Source organism: Xyrauchen texanus, chromosome 31 (assembly GCF_025860055.1).
Source record: "Xyrauchen texanus isolate HMW12.3.18 chromosome 31, RBS_HiC_50CHRs, whole genome shotgun sequence".
Lineage (NCBI taxonomy): Eukaryota > Metazoa > Chordata > Actinopteri > Cypriniformes > Catostomidae > Xyrauchen > Xyrauchen texanus.
Window position 1 is genome coordinate 21338206 of NC_068306.1, and position 23467 is coordinate 21361672.

Below are 23467 nucleotides of genomic sequence, written 5' to 3' on the forward strand. Positions count from 1 at the left end.
AAAAAAAACAAAAAAAAAAAACAAAACAACAACAGTAATTTTAATTTTGTTTTATTTGTTATCTGCAAATACATCCTGTGATCAACATTTAACAAAACACTTCATAGCATCGTTAGCAGCAATATTATAATTTTATTTATTTTTTTAAATGTAACTGGTTCTCCCTACTGGTTAAAACTAACCAACTTCCATAAACAGTCTTTACTGTGAGAATGACAGCTTTTTTTTTTTTTAACCCTGTACTTTGAAATGTACACAATTTGCATTAAAGCACACATTAAAATGCCGCACTCACTCAAGATAACAGCCAGCCACAAAACACAAGCAGAATCAACCCTTTAAACATTACAGAATAGCATAAACAAATTGGATATGTATGAAAGCTGGCATGTGAGATGATGTCTACTCTCTCCATTCAAAGTTTGCAATGTTTGTAATCAATGAAATTGATTAGGATTTATGGACTGCTGTTTTTTAGTTGGCTTCTTCTCCACTTTGGTCCCCCTATCTGGATTTATCCTGAAAAGGCATCTGTGAAGACAGAAATACACTTGAATATAGTGCTACAAACATTTTTCATAATCAGCAATTCTGATGAGCCATATAAATGTTTAGCCATATAAAAAGTATTTAAACTGAGCAAGAGATGTGACAGACATATCTAAAGGTATAGTTCACACCAAAATAAAGTCATCATTTACTCAACCTTAAGTTGTTACAAACCTGTATACATTTATTTCATCTGTTGAAGACAAAAGAAGATACTTTGAAGAATTTTTTGTAACCAAACAGTTGATGGACCCCATTGACTTCAATAGTATGGAAAAAAATACTTTGGAAGTCAATGGGGTCCATCAACTGTTTGTTTCTGGCAATGTGGCTTTTCACATTTCAGTGGACCCTGTACGGTTTCACAGTGTGACACGGGTGACCGCCTATGGTGGCGCAACATATGACTTTTAAAGGAATTATACTTGGTAAACTTTGATTTGCACCCAATTACACAACAGGCATATTCACCATGTGTTTCATTTGTGTGTATTTTTTTATGATTTACATATCCTTTCACTGTTTACGTAGAAATGCCACATATAGGACATGTGAAAGCATTTAGAACACTTGCCATATTGCAAACTTACTTTAATATAATGTTTGAGCTAGAAGACTTCTGACTTATCTCAATTCCAGAAGTTCCAGATGTCCCAATTCCTGGTATTGCATCAAAAAAACTGAGGGGGAAAAGAAAGAAGTTTGCATAATGTTTGTGCAAAATTACATTACATTAAATTGTAACACAGCAACATTGATTTTCTTTATTTACTTGAGCATATTTGAAAGCTGTTGCTAGCAGTGGTCAACTTTAGTTAGCAAGCCACGTGCTGCCACACAGACGCGGCCACAAAAATACAAGCTAACACAAATATAATGTTCTTAAATGCAACGTTAAACGGCGTTTAGGTAACGTTAACACAAAGCTAAAATGTATCTGCAACCTAGCTAATGTAACATCTGACATACATTACTTGTTTTGTTTTCGGTCGTCAATCTTAAATGTATACTTTAGCTATGTGTCGGTATTGCGTTGAATTTTTGAATGTGTCAGTAAATATTTTTGACGTTACCTCTCACACGTGTTGCTTCCTCGAAAACAGCAGAATAGTTCACCAGCGCGCCACCGTCTTCATCCTTCATGTCGCGCGCTTCTTTCTGCGTGCACCCACTTAGCAGAGGTGTCAATTCTGATTGGCTTAAATAATTATTGCCCTGATAATGATTTGCTGAACACAGAGGTTTGTGATTTTTCATTTGCATTGGTTTTCGTAGCTTATTATTTAAATTGCAACGGCCTTTTTTTTTTAAACAGCTAAACTTGTTTTATTGAAAGTAAATATACTTTCAATATCTCTCTTTTTAACAGATCTCTGATAATCTGTGACAAGCTAAGGGGTGTCAGAAATCGACACAGTTGTTACAGTATTTCATGTGTTAAAAGAGGCCAGCAGGTTAATAAAAACAACTTTATTTTTACGGTTAGTTTTGTTAAAATTATCATTGAAAATCTGTTAAAAAACAGATATGTAGTGTATTCCATTTATACATAGTTTCTCTGTTAAATTAAGTTACACATGTCAATTAAAAGTTTTTTGTTGTAATTTTAATAAAACATTTCTGTCATTTAAAAAAACAGGGAAAACACTGTAAAATTTATTGGCAAAAACTGTAAAAAAAATTTTTTTTTACAGTGTACTATATTCTGTTTTTAGTGTATCAATAGGAAATATCTATTTTAGATTTCAAAATTCTTTGCAAATAGAATTGAATAGAAGGAGCCCTACAACATGATGTTACTGCCCCCTCAGAACATGGATCTCAACAACACTGAGTCAGTCTGGGATTGCATGAAGAGACAAAATAGATAGAGGAACTGTGGCAAGCTCTCGAAGATGCTTGGAAAAACCGATCTGCCGACAACCTAGAAAAAACTGTCCAGGTGTACCTATGAGAATTGGTGCATTGCAAAAAATAATTTTTTTGTATGACATTTACTGATAAAAGAAAACTATTTATGGCATTGTTTTTGAAGACATCCTCACTATGCAACATTTTTCACAAGTGCCTAAAACTATTGCACACTACTGTATATTGTGACGTAATGCACATTTTTAGGCGATTAAGCTGCACTGGAAAAATGTTCATTTCATTATAGAAATTTCCTTTAGGATTTGATTCTCATGGCTTTCCCAGTCTGGAATTTAAAAATTCTCTCATGTTTTCATGACCGTGGCAACCTTGGCATTAAAGCCTAACATGATAATCGCTGACCTGTGAAAAAAAAAATCAAATATCAAATAGAGAGCAAGTGTTTGATTAATTATTTATTTTAAGCGACACAAAATTGCACTCATTCCAAACTTCCAACTTGTTTGGGTACTGCATGGAAGCAACATTACAAAACCACAACTGCCACGAACTCTCCACATCACATCCAGCATTATTTCTCAACACATCTCAGATCAGGACTCCTACTGTAGCCCTTTTGAACATCTCAATTTTCATGCTCAATTTTGTGCTCAAAAGTTAAGTGTTGTCATATTTAAAGCAACATGAGGGAAAACATGAATTCTAGTTCTAGTAATCTGAACAGAGTTACAGTTATTAGGCTATTTACAATTACTGATATTATGTAAACTGCACTGTTAACATATTCAACCTCTTACAAAGTCATGGATGGATCCCATGGAACTGTTGCTTGCAATACACAAAAACATTAGACAAATTAAGGTGCCAAAATATAAATCAAATACTGCTAATGAAAAACACTGAGGTAATGGGTTTTAGCAAGTTTTTTTAGTGCACTAAACAATCCTCCCTAAAAAAAATAGCTTGCTTGCTTAAAAACAGTTGGTTGCCTACTACACTACTGTTCAGAATGCACTGATTGCACTGATAAAAAACTGATTTAATGTACATAAAAGATTTTTTTTTGCAACTTCAGGAAAGCATTTAAAATCTGTGCAGTGGTTTGTCCCTGTTTTTAAGAACCATTTGTTTTTAGCCAAATAGCCAAAATAAATTAGCTTTTGTATTGCTAAAAGCTTTAATCAATTTGTCAAATGTAATTCACAGCACAAATAATAAAAAAGTTAAACATGTAATTAAATAAGTTCTTATTCTTATTAACAATAAAGCTTAAAGCACTCTACAGTAGCTTCAACTACAATAACTACAGTAGCTTTAATTCTGTTAGTCACCCTGGAGCTGGTGCTCCTTAATGTAAGGTCACTAATTACACTCTCCCACACACTGTTCCGCAACAAACCCTCTATGTGGAGGCTGTGCATCACAGCTGAATCAGTTGCTTCTAGAATTGAAGCTATGTGAGCCAGTGGCCTTAAGATTCCACCCCATTAACAGGGATGAAAGGCACAAATGCTCACAAGAAAATCAGCTTGAGCTACTGCAACAACACGTCTCTATTTTCCCCCTCACTCTTTCTTTCTCATTCACAAAAAGGTGCACCACCTGAGTAAATTGAAATATATTTAACCAATACTAAAAACTCATTAAATTGGCCATGCTGTCTGGGAGGGTGAGGACACCTCAATCTCCTCTTTGTCGACCAATGAAGTGCTGCAGCTTTTCACAGTGATCCAGCTTCATGGTTTCAGCCTTCTGTTTCAGACGCTCGTCTCGGTACAGCTGCCCCAGGTTAGCTAGATCAGATTCTGAAACATAAAACAGCAAAGTCAGAGCTACAGTGAGGAATTAAGTCCAACACGAAGGTCCAATCAGGAGTATTAGACAAGCAGACAAGATAAGACTTTCACATCTTGATGGCAACATTGTTGTACATACAGTGGCCTTAAACAGTAACACGTAAACATTTATAATTGTCAATTGCATGAGATAAAAAATACATATAAAACAAATGAAATGGAAACATAAAATAAAACATCAAAGTGGCATTTATTTGAAAGGAAATTAAAAATATATATAAAAAAAAAAAATTGTTTGTGAGGTTTCAAATTATAAACAAACAGGGTTGGGAGGGTTACTTTTGAAATGTATTCCACTACAGTTTACAAAATACATGCTGTAAAATGTAATTTGTAACGTATTACGTTAGATTACTCAAGGTTAGTAACGTATTCTAAATACTTGGATTACTTCTTCAGCACTGGTAGATTATTTCACTTGTTTTGACCATAAAAATGAAATATCTTTTGCAGTGTTGTTTCTAAAACAAGATCAATCAAAAAGGAATTTTCAATATTTTTACAGGAAAAACAAATACAAAAAAAATATTTTCAAGAATACGATGTTTGCCCAAATATCAAAGGGTCTTACTAGAAAAAAAAATTATGATCCAAAGTGAATTTTCTTGCTAAAAAATATGATCGTGTCTGGTAACATGTGCTTGTAAAATGGCAAGAAATAGCATTTTAGTTTAGCTCAAAGCTGACAATTTACACAAGGTTTATTTCTATTTCTTCTGCTCCAAACTTACTTCTATATCTGCTCGTGTGAATGTAACACTTCATAAGAAAGTGTTTCATCGCTGTTCAAATACACTTTGGATCGCATCATTTATACATATAAATGTTTTCCATCTGAAAGGACTAAATATTAAATGAAACAAATGACAATAAAATGCAAAGTAATCTCTTCAGTAATCAAAATACTTTTTGACTGTAACTGTATTCTAATTATCAATGATTTAAATTGTAAGTGTAGTGGAATACAGTTACTTATATTTTGTATTTTAAATATGTAATCCCATTACATATTTTCTGTTACATATTTTCTGTTACTTCACAACCCTGACAACAAATATTAATAGTATTTGGACACATTCTGGTTGTTGAAGGTTAGTACAACTTGAGGAGAACGGACCTCAGACATACACTTAAAATCAACTTGACAACAGTTGGTTCAAATTAACATCAATGTCTCAGAAAAGTGAAGTCTGTAAAAAAAGTCTAGTATAATGTGTCCCTAGATGCCACTTGGTTTGATATTTTAGTTTCAAATGCAATTAAATTCAAATCCAAATACTTTTTGGGGCCCCTGTAGATTCATGTCTTGCATTTATGAATTTATAACTGACAAATTTGTCTTGTAAAAGAAAAAAGTAGTTTAATAAATGTGACAACTGATCTGTGGGTGGGAAGTAGAGGTAGACCGTTAGATTGGTTTTACGATTAATCGGTGCCAGTTGTTACTTTTGCTAGATGATCATATTTTATCAGCAAAAATCTATGCTGATTGTCACCGACATATTTTTGTTTTCTTCCTTCGTGTTCCTCTGGGGCCGGCACTAGGGTATTCTATTGTTAGAACGGCTTGATTCTACAGTACAATAGCAGCCTCTGAAGGTGAAATAAATCAATTACAGACACCTCATTGGAATCTAAATCTGTAATCATTGATAATATTCATGCCTACCTTTTTACCCTCACTGCAATGCATATTTTGTTTGATTAGATAGTCAAGTGTTGTAAATTAGAGCAAAGGCATGCACCAACAAACAAAAAAAAAGGATTGTAAAACATGCCCCGTCAGTGCATCCATTGTCTCCAACTTCATTTCTTGTGAATAATAATAATAAACCTTATTCCTGGTGAGATGCACACAAAACCCGCCATCTGATGAATACACATCCCATAATTTCCTGAGCAACCACTGAGCGGCGCCGTGATGATTCTAATTGCCCGTTTTCTGTTTCTGGTCACGGGATGCCATGTAAAACTAACCAAAATGAGCGATTCAGATGGAGTGCAATCACCATTTAATTGTTATTTGGAGTAAAATGAATTTCAGGCTCAGCTTGTGCAGTTGTTGGCTGTCATAACTCAAAGTAGTAATCAAATTAACTTACCTTGGACCATCGCTTCACATCTCAGTAAATTCAAAATAAGAGTCCCCAGTGTGTGTCTGGCTTGTTAATAGTTAAAAGTCCTGTGTTATGCAAGAAAATATGAATTTATTCTGGTTATTATTGGGGGTTTTGGCTGAACAATAAACCAATAATAAACCACATTTGTAATTGTGTGCTTTTGTGAATTTTTGTGTTCGTCATATTCTTTCCTTACTAAGAATTTTAAAAACTATCTGACTGATTTATTGGTTATTAGTCTTACTCTGTTGCTTTTCTTTCCAGCAGCTGTTCTGTAGGTGGTCAATATAATCACTCTCTATGGTCTTCTCCAGCTCCTCTAAGGTAGCACCATGGTACTCCTTCTCAAAACTCTTATCCACATAGTACATCACACCCATGTGCTGGGTTTCCCTGGACACCACCAAACCCATGGACCTGTGAGCCAGAGATCACACATCACAGTACTTTTATTAAAACTACTGCTATTAATACAAAATTATCAAAACCTTGTCAATTTCACAGAAATAGCAAGAAGTAAGCATGGGAGGAGAAAGTCCTTGATGTACGGTCACTGATGCATTCTTGTTTCAAAATAATTATCCTATATGCAGGATACCAGCAGGTGAGAAATGACTCACGGTTTGTAGAAGAGGCTGTAGGGTGGGTTGGTAGCCATCAGCTGAGTAAATACAGAGATCAAAATGAGCACCAGCACTGGCAGAAGCTGCAGGAGAGCCGTGAAGTTGTTCTAAGCAAAGAGAATGGGGAAAAAGTCAAACACAAGTACATTTCCTGTGCAGAGAGTGGGTCTGTTTTCAATAAGGAAGTTAGAAACAGAATAAGAGATAGTGGCTACTTACAAGAGCTAGACCCATAAATCAAGTTGCTGTTTGAAACGATCTTTTATCTGCAAAAATCTATGGCAATAGTTTTTTTTTAATTATTATTGTTCCTCCTTGTTCTTCTGTGGTCGACAGTAAAGGATTCTACAGTTATATACATTGGTTCTACAGTGTAACAGCGGCTTCCAGCCTCCTGTGACATAAGTGCAACTGCTGTGGGCATTTTCCATTTTGATTTGTAACTAGTAGCCCCAAATAAACCTACAAAACCAAATTTTCTCTTTGGAAAAGTAAATATTTTTCCTAAAAATATATGTCCTCATATGGGGACAGCGAGACCAAGTTGTGAAATTTTTTAATAATACCAAGTTATAGAAAGTCTTTGCTATAGATTTTTAAAATCAAATTGCTTATGTTTCCAGGAGTGTTGGTTATTCATGTTTTCAGTACCACCACTCCCTATAAGCAGGGGGGAACCATCTTACCCTAGGAGGGCACCAGAAAGTCCACCGGCTGCCCTTACTTGCACGTTATATGTTATTCAAGGACCCGAAAGCAGTTGCTGAACACAGATGATCGCTTCATGCTCATATCAGGTGATATTCTGATTCAAAGTAATAGCCAGCATAAACCAATTACTGTCAATCATGTTAAAATAACATTTAGCATTACAAATTCTGAATCTATGTACTGATTACCATTGTACCATGTCTGCCAAACATGTTGAGAAGTTTGCATGTTAAGTTCCATTTGTTAAGAGTAGCATGCTATTCAGAACATGGCCATAGTTAAATTAAATATTTGGCCTTAGTGTTTGACTTGTACCATTTGCTACATGATTATATAATTGCTAGAATCCGCTCACCTGACTGTGGCTCTCCTCTACCTCTTCCTCCCGCCTCTCGTATGTACGCCGTCTGCGTGGCTGATAATAATGAGCATAAGAGGCTCCTCGGTTGGTGTACACATGGATGTTGCCTATAAGAGTACAAGGGTTGTATCCTGCTGTATTTATGTGAAATCTCTGCATTTGTATTGTGTGTGGTAAGCAGAGAAATGTGATGGACTCATAGTGAAATTGTGCATTTCTAAACACGAAAGATTTAGAAATGCACAAATACTGAAATCCAGACCTGTAGGAAACCTGCCACCAAAGAAGAGGTTAAAGAGTTCCTCTGGAGAGATGTCAGCATCAAAGTCTTGGTTGAAGGAGCGGTAGTGTCCGTATGCATGACGAGGTTGAGCTGAAGGATGACTGGAGGTATCTGCAGCGGCCTGGTCCCCACACTGATCATACTGCAGCCTTTTTTCTGGATTGCTTAGCACAGCATATGCATTGCCTATAGCTGCATTGGGGACAGCATTAGAAGAAACCAATGCCAGTTTAAGTGATGTTTACCCAAAAATAAATATTCTGTCATTATTCTCTCAGCCTCATGTTGTTCCGAACATACTCTCTTTCGTGAAACACGGAACATGTTAGGCAGTATGATGGTCTCGCTAAACATTCACTTTATTTGTTCTGTGGAACACTAAAAAATATTTTAGAAGAATAATTCAGCTCTGTAGGTTCATACAATGCAAGTCAACAGGGTCCAAAACTTTGAAGCTCCAAAAAACTAATAAATGCAGTATAAAAGTAATTCAAAAGACTCTTGTTGTAAAATTCATGTCTTTAGAAGCAATATAATAGGTGAGGATGAGAAACAGATCAATATTTAAGTCCTTTCTTTCCATAAATACTCCTCCCTGCCCAGTAGGTGGCAATATGAACGAAGAATGCAAATCGCCAAAAATAAAAAGGAAAAAGAAGAACAACTCTTAGAAGAGCACTTAGGAGGGCTGTTTGAAAGTGGAGATTGATAGTAAAAATGGATTTAACCTAAATATTGATCTGTTTCTCACCCATACCTTTCATATTGCTTCTGAAGATATGGATTTAACCACTAAAGTCATATGGATTACTTTTAAGCTGCCTTTATGTGGGTTTTGAGCTTCAAAGTTTTGGAACCAGTGAACTTGTATTGTGAGAACCAACAGAGCTGAGATATTCCTCAAAAAATCTTAGTTTGTGTTCTGCAGAAGAAAGAAAGTCATACACATCTGAGATGGCATGAGGGTGAGTAAATGAAAAGAAAATGTAAATTTTTGAATGAACTGATCCTTTAAGATCTTAGCTACAACCAAATAAGCTGTAACAAAATCAGTGTCCAGAACACTCTTTTTATATGTGAGGTACCTTTAAAAGCATCAGTTGCTCCAGGGGCACAGTTCTTATCTGGGTGGAAGCGTAGAGCCAGCTTCCTGTAGGCTTTCTTCAGGTCCTCATCACTAGCATCCTTCAGCACCCCCAGAATTTCATAGAAGTCTTTACATCTCTTTATTCTACCAGAGGTAAGCACTGGTTTAGGGAGCACTCAGATTACCTTGTAACAGCAGGTGTGCAGTCTCACCATATAGAGTCAGAGCTTAAAACATTTGTTTTACAGACAGTACCTGAGCACACCTTGCCGCTGCTGCTCTGAATAGCTTTTCTTGTTGTCACTAGACCCCTCTCTTCTCTCTTGTGTACCGGGGCGCTGATGTGTATTCAGGCTGTCTTCCTCAGAGTTTCTCCAGCCGGGTGGAGGTGTGTAGGTGCGCTCTTCTTCAGGGGGCACTGTGCCACCATTCTTCACAATGGCATCAATTAGTACTAATAGGACAAACAATTATTAAGGTAGACACAGGATTAGGGGTTGTGTGTTTCTGCTACAAAGAGAAGAGAACCCAAGTGTCTTAAAACATGTTTTTAAAATATCAAATTATTTCAATTTGACAGCATTTAAAAAAATATGGTGATCATCATTGGCTAGATGTTGAAAAAACTGTAAGATGCAGCCCAATGGTCAAAGACATCTTTCTGGCACATGTTTACATAAGAGAAAATATTAACAAACTTCACTGGACCATGTAGGCATGAGCAGTTTGTTCATAAAAAAAATCTATGCTTTTAAGTAGCCTAGAAAATAAATGTTTTAGGCAAGATATGCCATTTTTTTTACCCTGCTGATGAAGAAGGCCATTTTCAACGATGTGCCGACTGCTTAACTGGTTAAACTATCTTTTATTCTGTGTGCAAAACATGTTAAGAACAATACATTAGGTTTATTGTACATTTCTCACAGGCCTATTTTTTTCCATCATATAGCGATCTTTGTTTTACACCATAACTGTTATTGGTTAACGTTCTTAACCGAACAGATTTTATATTAGATCATTGGCTAATGCAATCACTAATGTTGATTCATTACATGAATCAACATTGTACTATATTTAATGTAGCCTATAATGATGATAATGCAAGGCAAGTCTTTCAGTGGAAATACAGCATCGGATTTGGCTATTGGATGTATTTTAAATGTGTCACATAAACACAAGACTTGGTATATAGTGCATATAGTCAGAATGGATATTATAATGAAGTTTTTGTCTTTTTAGTCACTATATGCTTACATTGTATTGATAAAGAGCAATGTGAATACATTAAAAATGGCTCCTTTTGTGTTTCATGGAAGAAATAAAAAGTCATATGATTTTGGAATGCATGAGGGTAAGTACATCATGACAGAGTTTAAAAACTAAGGGCTAACAGTATACTTGAAGGAATTTTCCAGAATCAGTAAAAGTTGATCTCCATCCACAGCATTTCTTGCATAACGTTGATTACCATAAATAATAAATTCAGCTAGTCCCTCTTTTTCTTAAAAAAAAAAAAAAGAGGTTTCAGTGAGGCACTGGAAGTGAATGGGGCCAAGTTTTGGAGTGTTTAAAAGGCAGAAATGTGAAGCTTATAATTTTATAAAAGCACTTAATTCTTCTGTTACAACTTGTGTAAAAGAAAAGTGGGACCTACTCAATTCCAACAATACAGAGGTACTAATGATTGAACCAAAAACCTCTAAAAATAAGCCACTAAAATATAATTTGACTCTCGATGGATGTACTGTTACATCATCTTCAACAGTGAAGAACTTAGGTGTTATATTTGATACCAATATGTCCTTTAAAAATCTAATTTCCAGTGTTTGTATAACAGCATTCTTCCACCAGAGAAATATTGCTAAATTACGACACATGCTCTCTGTTGCTGATGCTGAAAACCTAATTCATGCGTTCATGACCTCAAGACTAGATTATTGAAATACATTACTGGGAGGATGTCCAGCAAGTTCATTAAGTAAACTTCAATTGGTTCAAACTGTAGCAGCCAGATAACTGACTAGAACCAAGAAATATGATCATATCAGCCCCATTTTATCATCATTACATTGGCTACCTATTAAATTTCATATTCATTTTAAAATTCTGTTAACTACATACAAAGCTTTGAATGGTCTAGCTCTGCAGTACTTAAGTGACCTTCTGACACACTATATTCCATCACATTCATTACGATCACAAAATTATGGTTTGTTAATAGTTCCTAGAATATCAACATTTACAAAAGGAGGGGCCTGGGTAGCTCAGCGATTATTGGAGCTGACTACCACTCCTGGAGTCGCGAGCTTGAATCCAGGGCATGCTGAGTGATTCCAGCCAGGTCTCCAAAGCAAACAAATTGGCCCGGTAGCTAGGGAGGGTAGAGTCACGTGGGGTAACCCCCTCATGGTCACTATAATGTGTGGTTATCACTCTTGGTGGGGTATGTGATGAGTTGTGTGCGTGGATGCCGCAGAGAATAGCGTGGGCCTCCACACGTGCAACGTCTCTGTTGTAACACGCTCAACAAGCCACATGATAAGATGTGCAGATTGACGTGGAGGCACCTGAGATTCGTCCACTGCCATCCAGATTGAGGAGAGTCACTACGCCACGACGAGGACTTAAAGAGAGCGCATTGAGCATTCCAAATTAGGACCAACAAAAAAATTCAGAAAAGGAGGTACATCCTTTTCCTATTTGAATCCTTAAACTATAGAATAGTCACCCTATCACTGTTTGGGATTCAGACGCACTCAGTTTAATTCTAGACCAAAGCCTCATCTATTTAGCCAGGCATGAACCTAATTTATCCAACAACTCAAAATTAGGCTGCTTTAGTTAGGTCTGCCGGAACCAGAAACATCCATCATGATATATAAATCTGCATAAGACTGAATGGCATCTATGCTAATATTATTCTATTCGTTTCCATGCATCAACCTCGGGATTCATATCCCAAGATTACTAGAGATGGCCAGCTCCAGCTCCATTCCTGCTTGGTGTTGGACTCCACTGCTACATGTCGCAGAGTGATGACGACAAACTACATCTGGTACTAGCAAGACATTACTTCAGTATTTTGACTTCAGAGGATGAACTGATACCAACTCTCCAACTGTAAAACATGGGATACTTCATATGCCACTGCCTGAACCTTGGATTTAGGACGGGCCCCACCGAACCTCACCGAAATGCCCTGCAGGTTGAACTGCGATGCACCTCATCATTTATCTCTGCCTCCATCACCTTTGTCTATTAATGGACTACACTCTTGAAATAGACATAGACTATCATTTGTCAACAAAAGCCTTCATCAGCCAACTAACAAAGGACAATGCATCTATGTGAACTTCTGCAGTTAATCCAGGATGAACTTCAAAGACATTAGTCATTAATCTTACAGTTCACCAAAAAACAAAAATTCATTTATTATTTAATTATTTAAGACATTATAGATATTAGTTTTGCATGATTTTCTGTAAAACTGCTTTGAAACGATGTGTTGTGAAAAGCGCTATACAAATAAAAATGACTAGTCCACATAATTTTTTTGTGGTAAACAACCTTATTCCAGAAATCATGTCTATTGAATACAGAATATTGTTTTAACGCTGTACTTTCGAACATGAATGTTAGATATGGCGATTGCACTGAAAGCGGTTTGGTAATAGAGTTTTCATTTGAACCCCTTCAAAATACGTAAAGGGGCGTGTTTTACAACATCAGACTTCACTAAGATTAAACCACCCGCCAATGAGAAGCATCACAGCTTTCAAAAAGTCAAAATTCTTCCCGTTTTTTCAATCACTACAGGCGGCATAGGAGACTCAAACCCACCGCTGACCCAAGCACAGATTAAATAACACCCAACATACAGACGCTGCACTTTCTATTTCAGCCGTCAGCACACTGACCAACAAACACAGCTGATTTGTCAATCAAAAAAAAAACAACACCATCATACAAACCTCTCGCCCGGGCGTTGGGGTAGATCCTCTGTGCCTCATACAGCAACTGCAGGGCGTTCTCTTTACGTCCGGAACGTAGACACAGCTTGGCTTTTTCTATCAGCCTGTCAGACTCCTCTCTGTCCATCTCAAACATTGATTTATCCAATACCTCCACACGAAACAAAAAACAAGCCTGATACTGCAACTAGATTTATGTTTCTGGTAGAGAGTAACCGACCTAACAAATCCAAAATGATTAATAATTTGCTCTTAAGAGTGTATTAATTGCTCTCAGTATTGTTGACATCGAACATAAACTAGTGCGTTATGCTAACACAGTCACAACCATTTAACTTCCGTTTTTAGACATCTTCAGCTTACTTAGCTGGCTTTTCTGCGACGCAAAGTAGTCGAATAACAACTTATTATTAATATGATTCATGTTTGAACCTGTACATTACATTTGGCTTCATCGTGGTAAAAGGTGCGAGAAAGAGAGAAATGCAATTCTGCTTGAAACCGCCATCGCTAACCGGAAGCGGAAGTGCATAATGCGGGACTTCAATCCAAGCAGCCAATTAGAAGGCGACATTCAGGATCATATATGGGATGATGGCAAAATAATAAAGAGACAGCTGGCACTCAACGTTAATGAGTGATACATGTGTGTTTATGCATGATGAACCAGTAATTTGGGTGAATAGTTTCAGGGCATTCTGCAAACTAGTGCATAATGCCCATGCTTCACTGGAGAAGCATGGGCATTATGCACAGAATTAAGAAAACGAATGATTAGTGAGACCAACAAACTGCCTAACATGTTCCATTCCATGAAAGAGAGCACGTTCATAACAACATGAGGGTGAGAGAATAATGACAGCATTTTTATTATGGGGTAAACTGTTCCTTAAACTGACATTAGTTTCTTCTAATGCTGTCCCCAATGCAGCTATAGGCAATGCATACGCTGTGCTAAGCAATCCAGAAAAAAGGCTGCAGTATGATCAGTGTGGGGACCAGGCCCCTGCAGATACATCCAGTCATCCTTCAGCTCAACCTCTGCATTTGGAGGCTCATGCTACGATCCACACACAACGTGCCCCATTAAATTTGAAACTGTAAGATATAGTTGAAATTGCGAGATATAAAGTCGAAACTGTGAGATGCAAAATCTAAATTCCATGATATAAAGTAAAAATTGCGACGTTTAAAGTCAAAACTGTGAGATTTAAAGTCACTATTATGAGATATAAAGTTGAAATTGCGAGATATAAAGTCAAAATTGCAAGATATAAAGTCAAAATTGTGAAATATAAATTCAAAATTGTGAGATAGTCTAAATTGTGAGATATTAATTCACAATTGTGAGATACAAAGTCAAACTGCGAGATATGCGAAGTCATAATAACAAGATATTAAGCGGAAAAAATTGTGAGAAATAAAGTCGCAGTTCCTTGGTATAGCCTAAACTCTCAGTTGCAAGTTTATTTATTTATTCGTTTATATCTACAGTATATAGAAATAAAGTATTTTATCCTTTTATTTTGTGGCGGTGTCCAGCTTCCATACATTAGAATGATTTTCTTTCAGACTTTTTCCATATTGTCCAATAGCCTATCACAGCTTATAGATAGTAAGCTGATACAAGCAAAATTCTTCCCAATAAACATGTTTTTCGAATAATATAATGTGTATAAATACTTGACATTTGAAAACAAATGCACTGTAATATCTTAGAAATATGGAACAGACATTTTATTTAATAATGAAGGATTTGCCAAGATATATGAGGGCAGTATTATGGTCCACTTTATAGGCAGTGCATCACTCTATGCTATAAGCATGTTGTTGACAATGTGTGATTAGCACTCTGACCAAATGCATATTTATTCACATACAATAAACATTATTTCATGATTTAACTTGTCCATATAGTCTTGGAATGCATTAGGGTAAACAGATTTGGCATGCTGTCCACAACTGTGCTTGAGCACAGGACTGGGCTTGAGTCAGATTCTGTGTCAGAGAATGCAGAGACAGGGCCCAGACGCAGAGTTGAAGAAATAAAATTCATTAAATACGAAATAAAGAGGAAAAACTCAACCAAAACTCCCACAAGGGGGAAAACAAACATAAAAACCCCATTGGGGAAAACAAACAAGTCAGGGCTGGGGCAGAGGGAAACTCCCCGTTTCCCTCTGGAAATACCAGGACCAACCGGACCGGATGGGATGGGATGAGGAACAAACAGAACCGACGACAACACAAGACCGACTGGATCACACAAGACACACAAGACTGGAAACAAGACAAACTGGCACTGGACAGCAAACACCTGGAGACTAAATTAGGTAGAGAAATCAACAGGTTAACAAGACAGGTGTTAATAATGGGGAAACAAGGAGGTGGGGTATGACGCAAGACAGAGAGGCATGCGGCGATACAGAAACAAAAAAAAGCCACGTGCTCTCACAATACAACGAAACACCTGAATGGCATGAGTGCACATCGCCAAGACAATAAGTCAATGTACGCTCATGCCAACCAACAAACAAGACAAGAGAATGCGTAGCATTCCACGGATTCTCACACTAAATGAAACCTGAGCGTACATTGCAAATCAAACGCCACGTGATGCACACAGCAGGCAACAAAAACAAGACAGGACACCTGTGCAAGTGTTCGGCCGCACACAAACCCGAAATCTCATACCAAAGTGACCAAACCTCAGCACAACATTAAGACAGCTCAAGACCCGGGTGCGCAGTGCAACGCAAGCCGTATTCATAAGAAACAGACATAAAATATTGACGCAAGTGCATGCTGCCAAGATGACATAAATGCGATACGCCCACATCAATAAAAGACAGACATGGATTATGAGTGTCCGGATCCCGACACAGACTGAAACTGAACCAGACAGGAAGTCAGGACCCAGACAACATACTCCAGACATGAAAAAAGACAGACCGAAGAGCGCACGGCAGGGAATTCAACCGAAACCGCACGCTCACATAAAGATAGACAATGAAACACATGACAGACATATGATGATAATACCACAGTCCTGTCAGACAAAAAAAACAAACTGACAGAGTGACAGGACCGTGACAGTCTGACTGAAGACCAGTCCTGTGCTTGAACCTCCTGTTCTTTTCCTTGCTGTCTAGAGCAAGGAAAAGAAAGGCAATTAAAAAAAAAAACCTTGTATAGGTATTATGAAATATAAAGGGGGAGATGGGGAGGCATTGGGATGCCGGAAGAATAGTCAATGGTGTGAGAGAAGCAGCTGCTTATAAATCCTTGGGATATGATTGGCAGGCTTGATGAGCGCGCTCCTCCCGAACCTACTTTTGCAACTTCATAAATATATCAAATAAACATGAAGAGGGATCTTTTGTCATTCTCTCTGTGATTTAAGTGAAATTAAAGCCCGCATTTGATGCCCAGCAGGTCTCTGTTGAGTTCTTGGTCTTCATTGTCTACTATAGTGCAGCAAACTGAAGAAAGCTGGGGCAAATCTGTTTCTGCAGAAACAAGAAAATAAAGGTGAAATCTTACAGTAGCAAATGTACAGTTGCTTATTTTAGAATAATGGAAGGATGGCGTGATATTATCTTGGTATCAATCAATATTTGTGCATGTTCTTACCATTGTCTGTATTTATTGTCCTCACAGAGACAAGAGTGATGCTCTCTTTCTCACAGTTGTTGGTCATGTTGCTTGGTTAAAATTGAGACAAAAGTTTAATCTTTACAAGGGTACAGATTTTCTGATCTGTTAGCTTAATTGAACTTTCATACTTAAATACGTAGAACACAATAACTGCACATTCTTACAGTCACATTTGTTGGTTTTGTAAGTCCTTACCTATCAGGCACCACAGAGTTGCAGCTTTTAATACCTAAAGATACAAATGTAATTTTATATGCTAGAATAGTCATGAGTAAATGTATATTAAAAGTCACAGTAAGAAAGAACCCACCCTCCTGCTGCTTTGTGCTTCGACACCATCCCATGAGGTTGATAGTGGTCACCAATATCACCATGACAACAATTAAAATGAGTATAAAACTCATCGAACCTGCAGTTGGGGCAGAATCACTAAGTATTCCAGCACTGGCAAAATATGTTTATCATGAGAGCTTATCAGTGTTAAACCTACCAAAGGCAAGAATAGTGAGGTTGTTGTCTGGTGCCTGCGTAGGTGCTGCTGTCCATCCTGTCATTCCTCCTAAAGTGTTTGAATGAATTGTTGGAGTTGAAGTCTTTGTAAATTTAGGAAAACCTGTGGAACACAGGGCAAAAGTGCAAGAAAGAAAATTGGTTTAAAAATTGGAAATCATTTCAATTTCTTGATTGTACTGCACAATATTTATGACTGCTCAAATAAGCAATAATAATGCTAGATTTTCCACTTGGCTATTTTTCAAGCTATGGACCCGGAATCTTTAAAATTAGCCAGAAGAAGAAGGTGGGACCTGTTGTATTGGCCAGTGAGGATGAGACAGCATTTTGACTGGTGTCAGAGTAGGATTCTGGTGTTGATGTCGTAACGGAATGCCCTGTAATGATTACATAATAAAGACCTTTCATCCTTTTGTAACATTTGCTGTGGTATTTCTAAGAAATAAAGTCTTAGAGTAATTTAAATTTCACTTAGTAGACAAGATAAAACATTAACTTTTCCTAACAAGCTAAATAATTACATTGCAGCTATAGACAACCTGGTTAAAATCTCCTCATATGTTCTGAATATTATAATTTTTTTAAATTTTTTTACAGTGGTTAATATTTGCAACCTGATGTGCATGAAGAGAGGCTGGATCCAACAGTGCTGCCTGGTGAAATAGAGAGAAACTTTCAATTTGTTAACTTTTTTGTTGGTGCGAGCCGATTAGGGTAGGGTTTCTCAATGTTATATGTGCAAATACAGTATATTTACTGAAGTAATATCAGTTCATATTGTTTCTTACCTGTCAGGCTGGAAGATAAAGGGACTATGACTGCTGTGCTTACTGGTTTAGAGGTTTGGCTGGTCATAATATTCTCATGGTGAGATGTAGGATTGGGAGTCACTGTTTGTTCGAAAGATCTTTGGACTGCTGAAATGAAACAAGATCAGGATGAACAGTATATGCCGAATATCAATAAAAGTTGCATTGGTTCATAGAGGATATATATGTATTCCAATGCATAATTAGAAAAGCCCAGATCAAAAGGGATAGAAAGATCCTATAGATCCTCTTGTGGCCCATTTCAAGTGAATCATACTTGAGCTATTCATACTAAATAATTCAGTCGTTTGCCATTACAAAACTCAAATTTCTGTGACATTCAGGAAAAGTGTTTTAGAATGCAATGCAACAACTTCTGATAAGACCAGCTGAAGAATATGTTTGCTCCTGGCCCAAAGCAAAAATACAAATAAAGTTTAAAGTTACATTCCAGGTTCCATACAAGTTAAGCTCAATCGACTGCATTTGTGGCATAATGTTGATTACCACGAAAATATATTTTAATTGTAAAAATGACCATTTAAACAACTTTACAGCTCAAATAATACATGAGTTTTAACAGAAGAATTTATACAATTATAAGCTTCAAATTGCTGCCTTTAAACCCTCTTAAAAGTGGCCCCCACTTTAATTTTAAGTGCCTTTTTCACAAAGATTTTTTTAAGAAAATGAGGGGCGAGTCTAGATAATTTTTGTGGTAATCAACATCATGCCACAAATACTGTCGATTGAGCTTAATTTGTTGTGACATGGTCTTGATTTTACACACCTGGTCCCTTATCAGGCTAATTAAGCCTCAGAGAGGGATAATGGTGAGAGAGAGAGAGAGAGAGAGAGAGAGAGAGAGAGAGAAAGTTTTTCATTAAAATATTATTTATATTGTCAAGCCGGTTCTTGCCTCCTCCTTTCCATTGAACTCCCTTTACACTTGTATTGAACCCAGACTATTTTTTTTACACAAATCCTGCTGATTGAGTTTAAGTTGAGAGTATTCCTTCAATCTGTTACACTTGTGTTCAGTTTAATCAACCAAATGCAAATATAGCAACAATTACTTAATGCTGTGGATATACATTTGCTTAATTTCTATAATCTAAACTACAGTAAACTAAGGACTCCTAATTGTTCAAGTTTGCTGTTACTGGAAGTAAATGATAGACAACTCACTTATGCTTGAATCAGTGGGCCACTGAGACAAAGTGGCAGTATTTGATGGTGCTGCACTTATGTTTGTGTCATTTCCTATAGGTCCCATAGGAACAAAAAGCACATAACACACACACATGCATAAATAAAATACTACATTTATTCTGTTTCACCTATACATTACTTGGGTGCAGATTTAATTGAGTTCAATATTTAACTGATATGATCAAATTTGAGGCACAGTGCAGCTAAAGCATAAAACCTACCTTGACCACTAGTATAAAATTGGATTATTAAATAATCTTTTTCCACAAACTAGCTTTACTTACAACTACTGTAGCCAACTTTAGCATATTTGTCATGAGGACAAAAAAAATAAATAAATATGAAACCCTAACCATGCAGGTTCAGCTCTAGAATCAGACGCACATTTTCTGCTGATGGACATACCTGCTGAGATGATGGATGAAGATGCAACGAGGGCAATGAGAAGACAGAACTGCTCCATGGCTCAATCCAAAGGGTTTTACACTCATCCGGCTACACAGGACTAAATACAAGTTGTCACTGGGAATATGTATCCCTGATATCAGGATATGATGCCTATGTATGTGTATAAAAGAGAAAAACAGAGAAGTTAATCTGCCCTGAAATGTTCTTGCGAGTCTGCATTTGGCTGAAGTTTTAATCAGTATCTCCAAAACCATTTCCTGCGCTGAAAGCACGTAGTAATATGAAGTCCTGCTGAGAAGCGTGTGTATGGGTGTGTGTCAGTGGGTGCCTTGGTTTGAGGAAGAGGTTGCGGTGGCCCCCCGAGTTTCCTGTGGAAGAATAGCAGGAAGCAGGTGGATGCCCTGATGGAAAAAAAGCCCTCATAATACCGTATACACTATCGTTTTACATATATCAGAAGTGCTTAATTCTAAATTACATTTCCATTCTAGACTAAAATTCTAGATATTCAGTGTGATGAATCGTTGTTTTTGTTATTTTAGCAGACCACAATCATTTTTATCTGTATTATCAAATGTACTTCAGTCCAACAGCAAACGGGGAAGACATTATTAGTTCATGCATATTTTATTCAAGAGTAAAAAAAGTGATTTGTCCCATAGGGCATGCTTACAATGTGTGTTTTCATTTAGGAAGTCAAATGCGAAAACTTATTTCCAGAGCAAATTACAAGAATAATAGTCACAAATCCATAAAAATCCTTCTTTGAAATAAACCACATCTGGACCAAACAAGGATCAGAAAACAGTGTAAATTAAAGTACCGCAGCTTAATTGTAAGAATAATAAGACTATTGTCAAGATAATCATAATGATATTATAGTTTTCCTCTTCAAAGAGACACTGAATTGTCCTTGTGATCAATTTGTTTACATTTGAATAAACCATGCGATCATGCTTTGGCAGCCTGAATGTTGCTTTTCACTGAGTAATATGTTCATTCACACTACTGAACAACTTCTGTACACCAACTGAACAGAGATAAAAACAGAAAAATAAGGAAAAACAAAACAAAAACCCACACACATCAGAAAGAGCGTCAGTGCCTGTACAGCAAAACTATACAAAAATAAATTCAACGATAATAAAATGATATTAATGAAATAAGATAAATTAAATAAAAGATTACAAAATAATATTTATAGAGATATAAAAACAAACTAGACCTTTACAAATATAATTTGAAGAGGGAAATAATTCTACTATTTTGAAACACATCACAATTATAATTTCACATATCAACAAGGAACTTAATTGCATGCACTGATGCGTTCAGTACCATAGATGCTGTTAAAAAGCATTGTCCTCAATCATAGTTAATAATCATATATTTAAATATATTTATAATTATATATATATATATATATATATATATATATATATATATATATATATATATATATATATATATATATATATATATAATATTTATTTGACTTATGAAATGTACTATGTGCATTGTCTCTCTTAAGTTACAGGCAGGTGAGAAACAATCAGGAGGGTGGCACCAAAAGTCAAACTCGAGCTCCCACGGGAGAATTCCTACCCATTCAGACGGTTGGTTTGATCAAGAGTGTACAATAGACAAACAGCACCACTATGCTCCATCCTTAACCGCTTCATGGCATCTTACCAAAAACGAAATCAATAAATAAAAACTCCCAGGCAAGATTGCATTGTAAGTAATAACATTTTAAGATTTAGTTGTTAAATGTCCTTTCTTACAAACATTTTAAATTTTTTGTTTAATACTAGTAGCAAAATATTTCAAACAGAGAGATCATTTCATTGTGAGATGGGATCAGGAAGAAAAACTCTTAATAAAAATAGGAAAAAGTGTGCGTGTAATTGGTACCAGCTCGTCACCCACACCGATGAACTAGATGGATCAGGCTTAAGAGAGAGTTCCTAAATCCCGCCCATTTGACATGTGGGCGTAGTCAAAAAGGAACTGGCAGATTTTGCCCTTGAGACCGCCCTCTCTCTGATAAAGACACCTTCAGCTCTTCAGAGGCATATCACCCCCCACCCCCTCCTTTCCCATTCACCACTCCTGAAAAATGGCAGGGATTTGCCAAATCAGCAAGGTATCCGCTTAAACTGTAAACTTTTAAAGCGGCAAACATATGGCAAAAAAACAGTCCGCCTCCTGCACATTTCAGTGAAAGATTTGAAGTTGGATAGTTCAGCTCTCTAATTGGACACTGGAACAGAGAGGGATGTGAAGGTGGTGTTATGTCATTGGATGTTTGTTGAAAGCAGGAGGCCTTAAATCATTGGTTTGGCGTTGTCCTTCCACAAATCGTGAGTGGGCAACCACTTCATCACTAGATATTACTGTTGTCATCAGTGCCATTGGTCTCAGACATGTTCATCTTGCCCATAGAGTGGTCCACGTGGTTGACCCCATCCTTACGGGGTGGCATGCGCTCATTGATGCGGTCCAGACCTTTAGCCTCTTCAAAGCTGGCGATCTTGAGCTGTGGAGAGAAGCCACGGATGGCTGTGGAGAGACAGGAAAAGGCCATAATTAACAGCAACGCTTCTGTTTCTCATCAATCTCCAGTATAGAACACCACAAGGCCTTTGCTTTCTGCAATTCAAAGTTCAAACTTACATATTTAGACATTTAACGTTCTTTAACCTGCAATTAATCAAACAATGGTTGAGATTACAATTCCGACTGCCTTGATAAACTAATCGTAATAAGTGTAATTTAGCATTCCAATAATGTCTGCTCCCGTAGTGTCAAAGGTTTCAATTTGCAAAGTTTATGAACAGCAGGTGAGCATTGCAACCAATCACAGACATTGGGCCTACTACCTACTTACAAGCACAAGTGAGTTGCCCTACTTACACCAAAGGACGGGACTCTTAATGTGGGCACTCTGAAGATCATAAATAATTTTCTTACTTTAGTTTGAAACAACCCATCGAGTGATTTCCATTCCCGAAGTGCCCATCAATTGAGCAAAAATGCCATTCGGAAAATACCCATTGTTTTGTGCAATGTTTTAATTAGTTATTCCCCAAAATGTTACAATGGCACTACTAACTTATCTTTTTTTTTTTCTCAGTAGAGCGACAGTAACTCAGCTATGTTCACAATAGTGAAGCTTTTCCAGTAACATGCTACTTTTCCAACGAGTATCGCTGTGGGGTCACAAAATGCTTTATTTGGTACACTGAATTACATAGTAACAGAGCTGAGGGAATAATCAAACACCTAAACTGTCCTCTCTCTCTTATATGTAATGTTGGGTAAACCAAATCATTAAAGTAAATCAGTTCTTTCATCCAGTTCATGTGAATAAACCGGTTAACATAAACTATTCCTTTATATTTAGCATTGGGAACTCCAATTCATTTTGTGAGT

The 23467-nt window shown here is 36.8% G+C and overlaps 4 protein-coding genes and 1 long non-coding RNA gene across 8 annotated transcripts in view; 1 reads left to right on the forward strand and 4 right to left on the reverse strand.

Moving 5' to 3' along the window:
• The window catches only part of LOC127624720 (tetratricopeptide repeat protein 1-like), a 472844-nt gene that overhangs the window by 157467 nt on the left and 291910 nt on the right, over positions 1 to 23467 (forward strand). The gene's annotated exons all lie outside the window — the stretch shown is intronic.
• LOC127624734 (uncharacterized) lies at positions 41 to 1645 on the reverse strand. Its single transcript, XR_007968218.1, has 3 exons — positions 1623 to 1645; positions 1140 to 1229; positions 41 to 531 (listed from the first exon to the last, which is right to left on the reverse strand). It is a non-coding gene; the product is annotated as an uncharacterized LOC127624734 (long non-coding RNA).
• LOC127624719 (dnaJ homolog subfamily C member 18-like) lies at positions 2869 to 13949 on the reverse strand. 2 transcript variants are annotated; one of them, XM_052099573.1, is made up of 9 exons: positions 13434 to 13949; positions 9718 to 9916; positions 9461 to 9606; positions 8355 to 8567; positions 8087 to 8199; positions 7018 to 7127; positions 6642 to 6814; positions 6380 to 6459; positions 4089 to 4226 (listed from the first exon to the last, which is right to left on the reverse strand). In XM_052099573.1, the coding sequence occupies exons 1-8, from the start codon at positions 13567 to 13569 to the stop codon at positions 6410 to 6412; spliced, it is 1140 nt and encodes a 379-aa protein (XP_051955533.1). In that variant the 5' UTR covers positions 13570 to 13949; the 3' UTR covers positions 4089 to 4226; positions 6380 to 6409. The 2 variants fall into 2 exon arrangements, with proteins under 2 accessions (XP_051955532.1, XP_051955533.1); XM_052099572.1 differs by lacking the exon at positions 6380 to 6459 and having other exon boundaries at positions 2869 to 4226.
• LOC127624724 (endothelial cell-specific chemotaxis regulator-like) lies at positions 15059 to 20527 on the reverse strand. Of its 2 annotated transcripts, none has more exons than XM_052099581.1 (10): positions 20030 to 20527; positions 19601 to 19675; positions 18392 to 18517; positions 18218 to 18256; positions 17897 to 17980; positions 17581 to 17703; positions 17401 to 17499; positions 17286 to 17319; positions 17067 to 17137; positions 15059 to 16942 (listed from the first exon to the last, which is right to left on the reverse strand). In XM_052099581.1, exons 1-10 carry the CDS (start codon positions 20085 to 20087, stop codon positions 16842 to 16844), a joined length of 810 nt encoding a protein of 269 aa, XP_051955541.1. In that variant the 5' UTR covers positions 20088 to 20527; the 3' UTR covers positions 15059 to 16841. The 2 variants fall into 2 exon arrangements, with proteins under 2 accessions (XP_051955541.1, XP_051955540.1); XM_052099580.1 differs by having other exon boundaries at positions 15060 to 16942; positions 18392 to 18520; positions 20030 to 20522.
• The window catches only part of LOC127624715 (protein phosphatase 3 catalytic subunit alpha-like), a 70460-nt gene continuing 68526 nt past the window's right edge, over positions 21534 to 23467 (reverse strand). Inside the window, exon 14 of the mRNA XM_052099568.1 lies at positions 21534 to 22594. Coding sequence (XP_051955528.1) covers positions 22419 to 22594 — 176 coding nt within the window. The 3' untranslated portion in view covers positions 21534 to 22418. The remainder of the gene's footprint in view (positions 22595 to 23467) is intronic.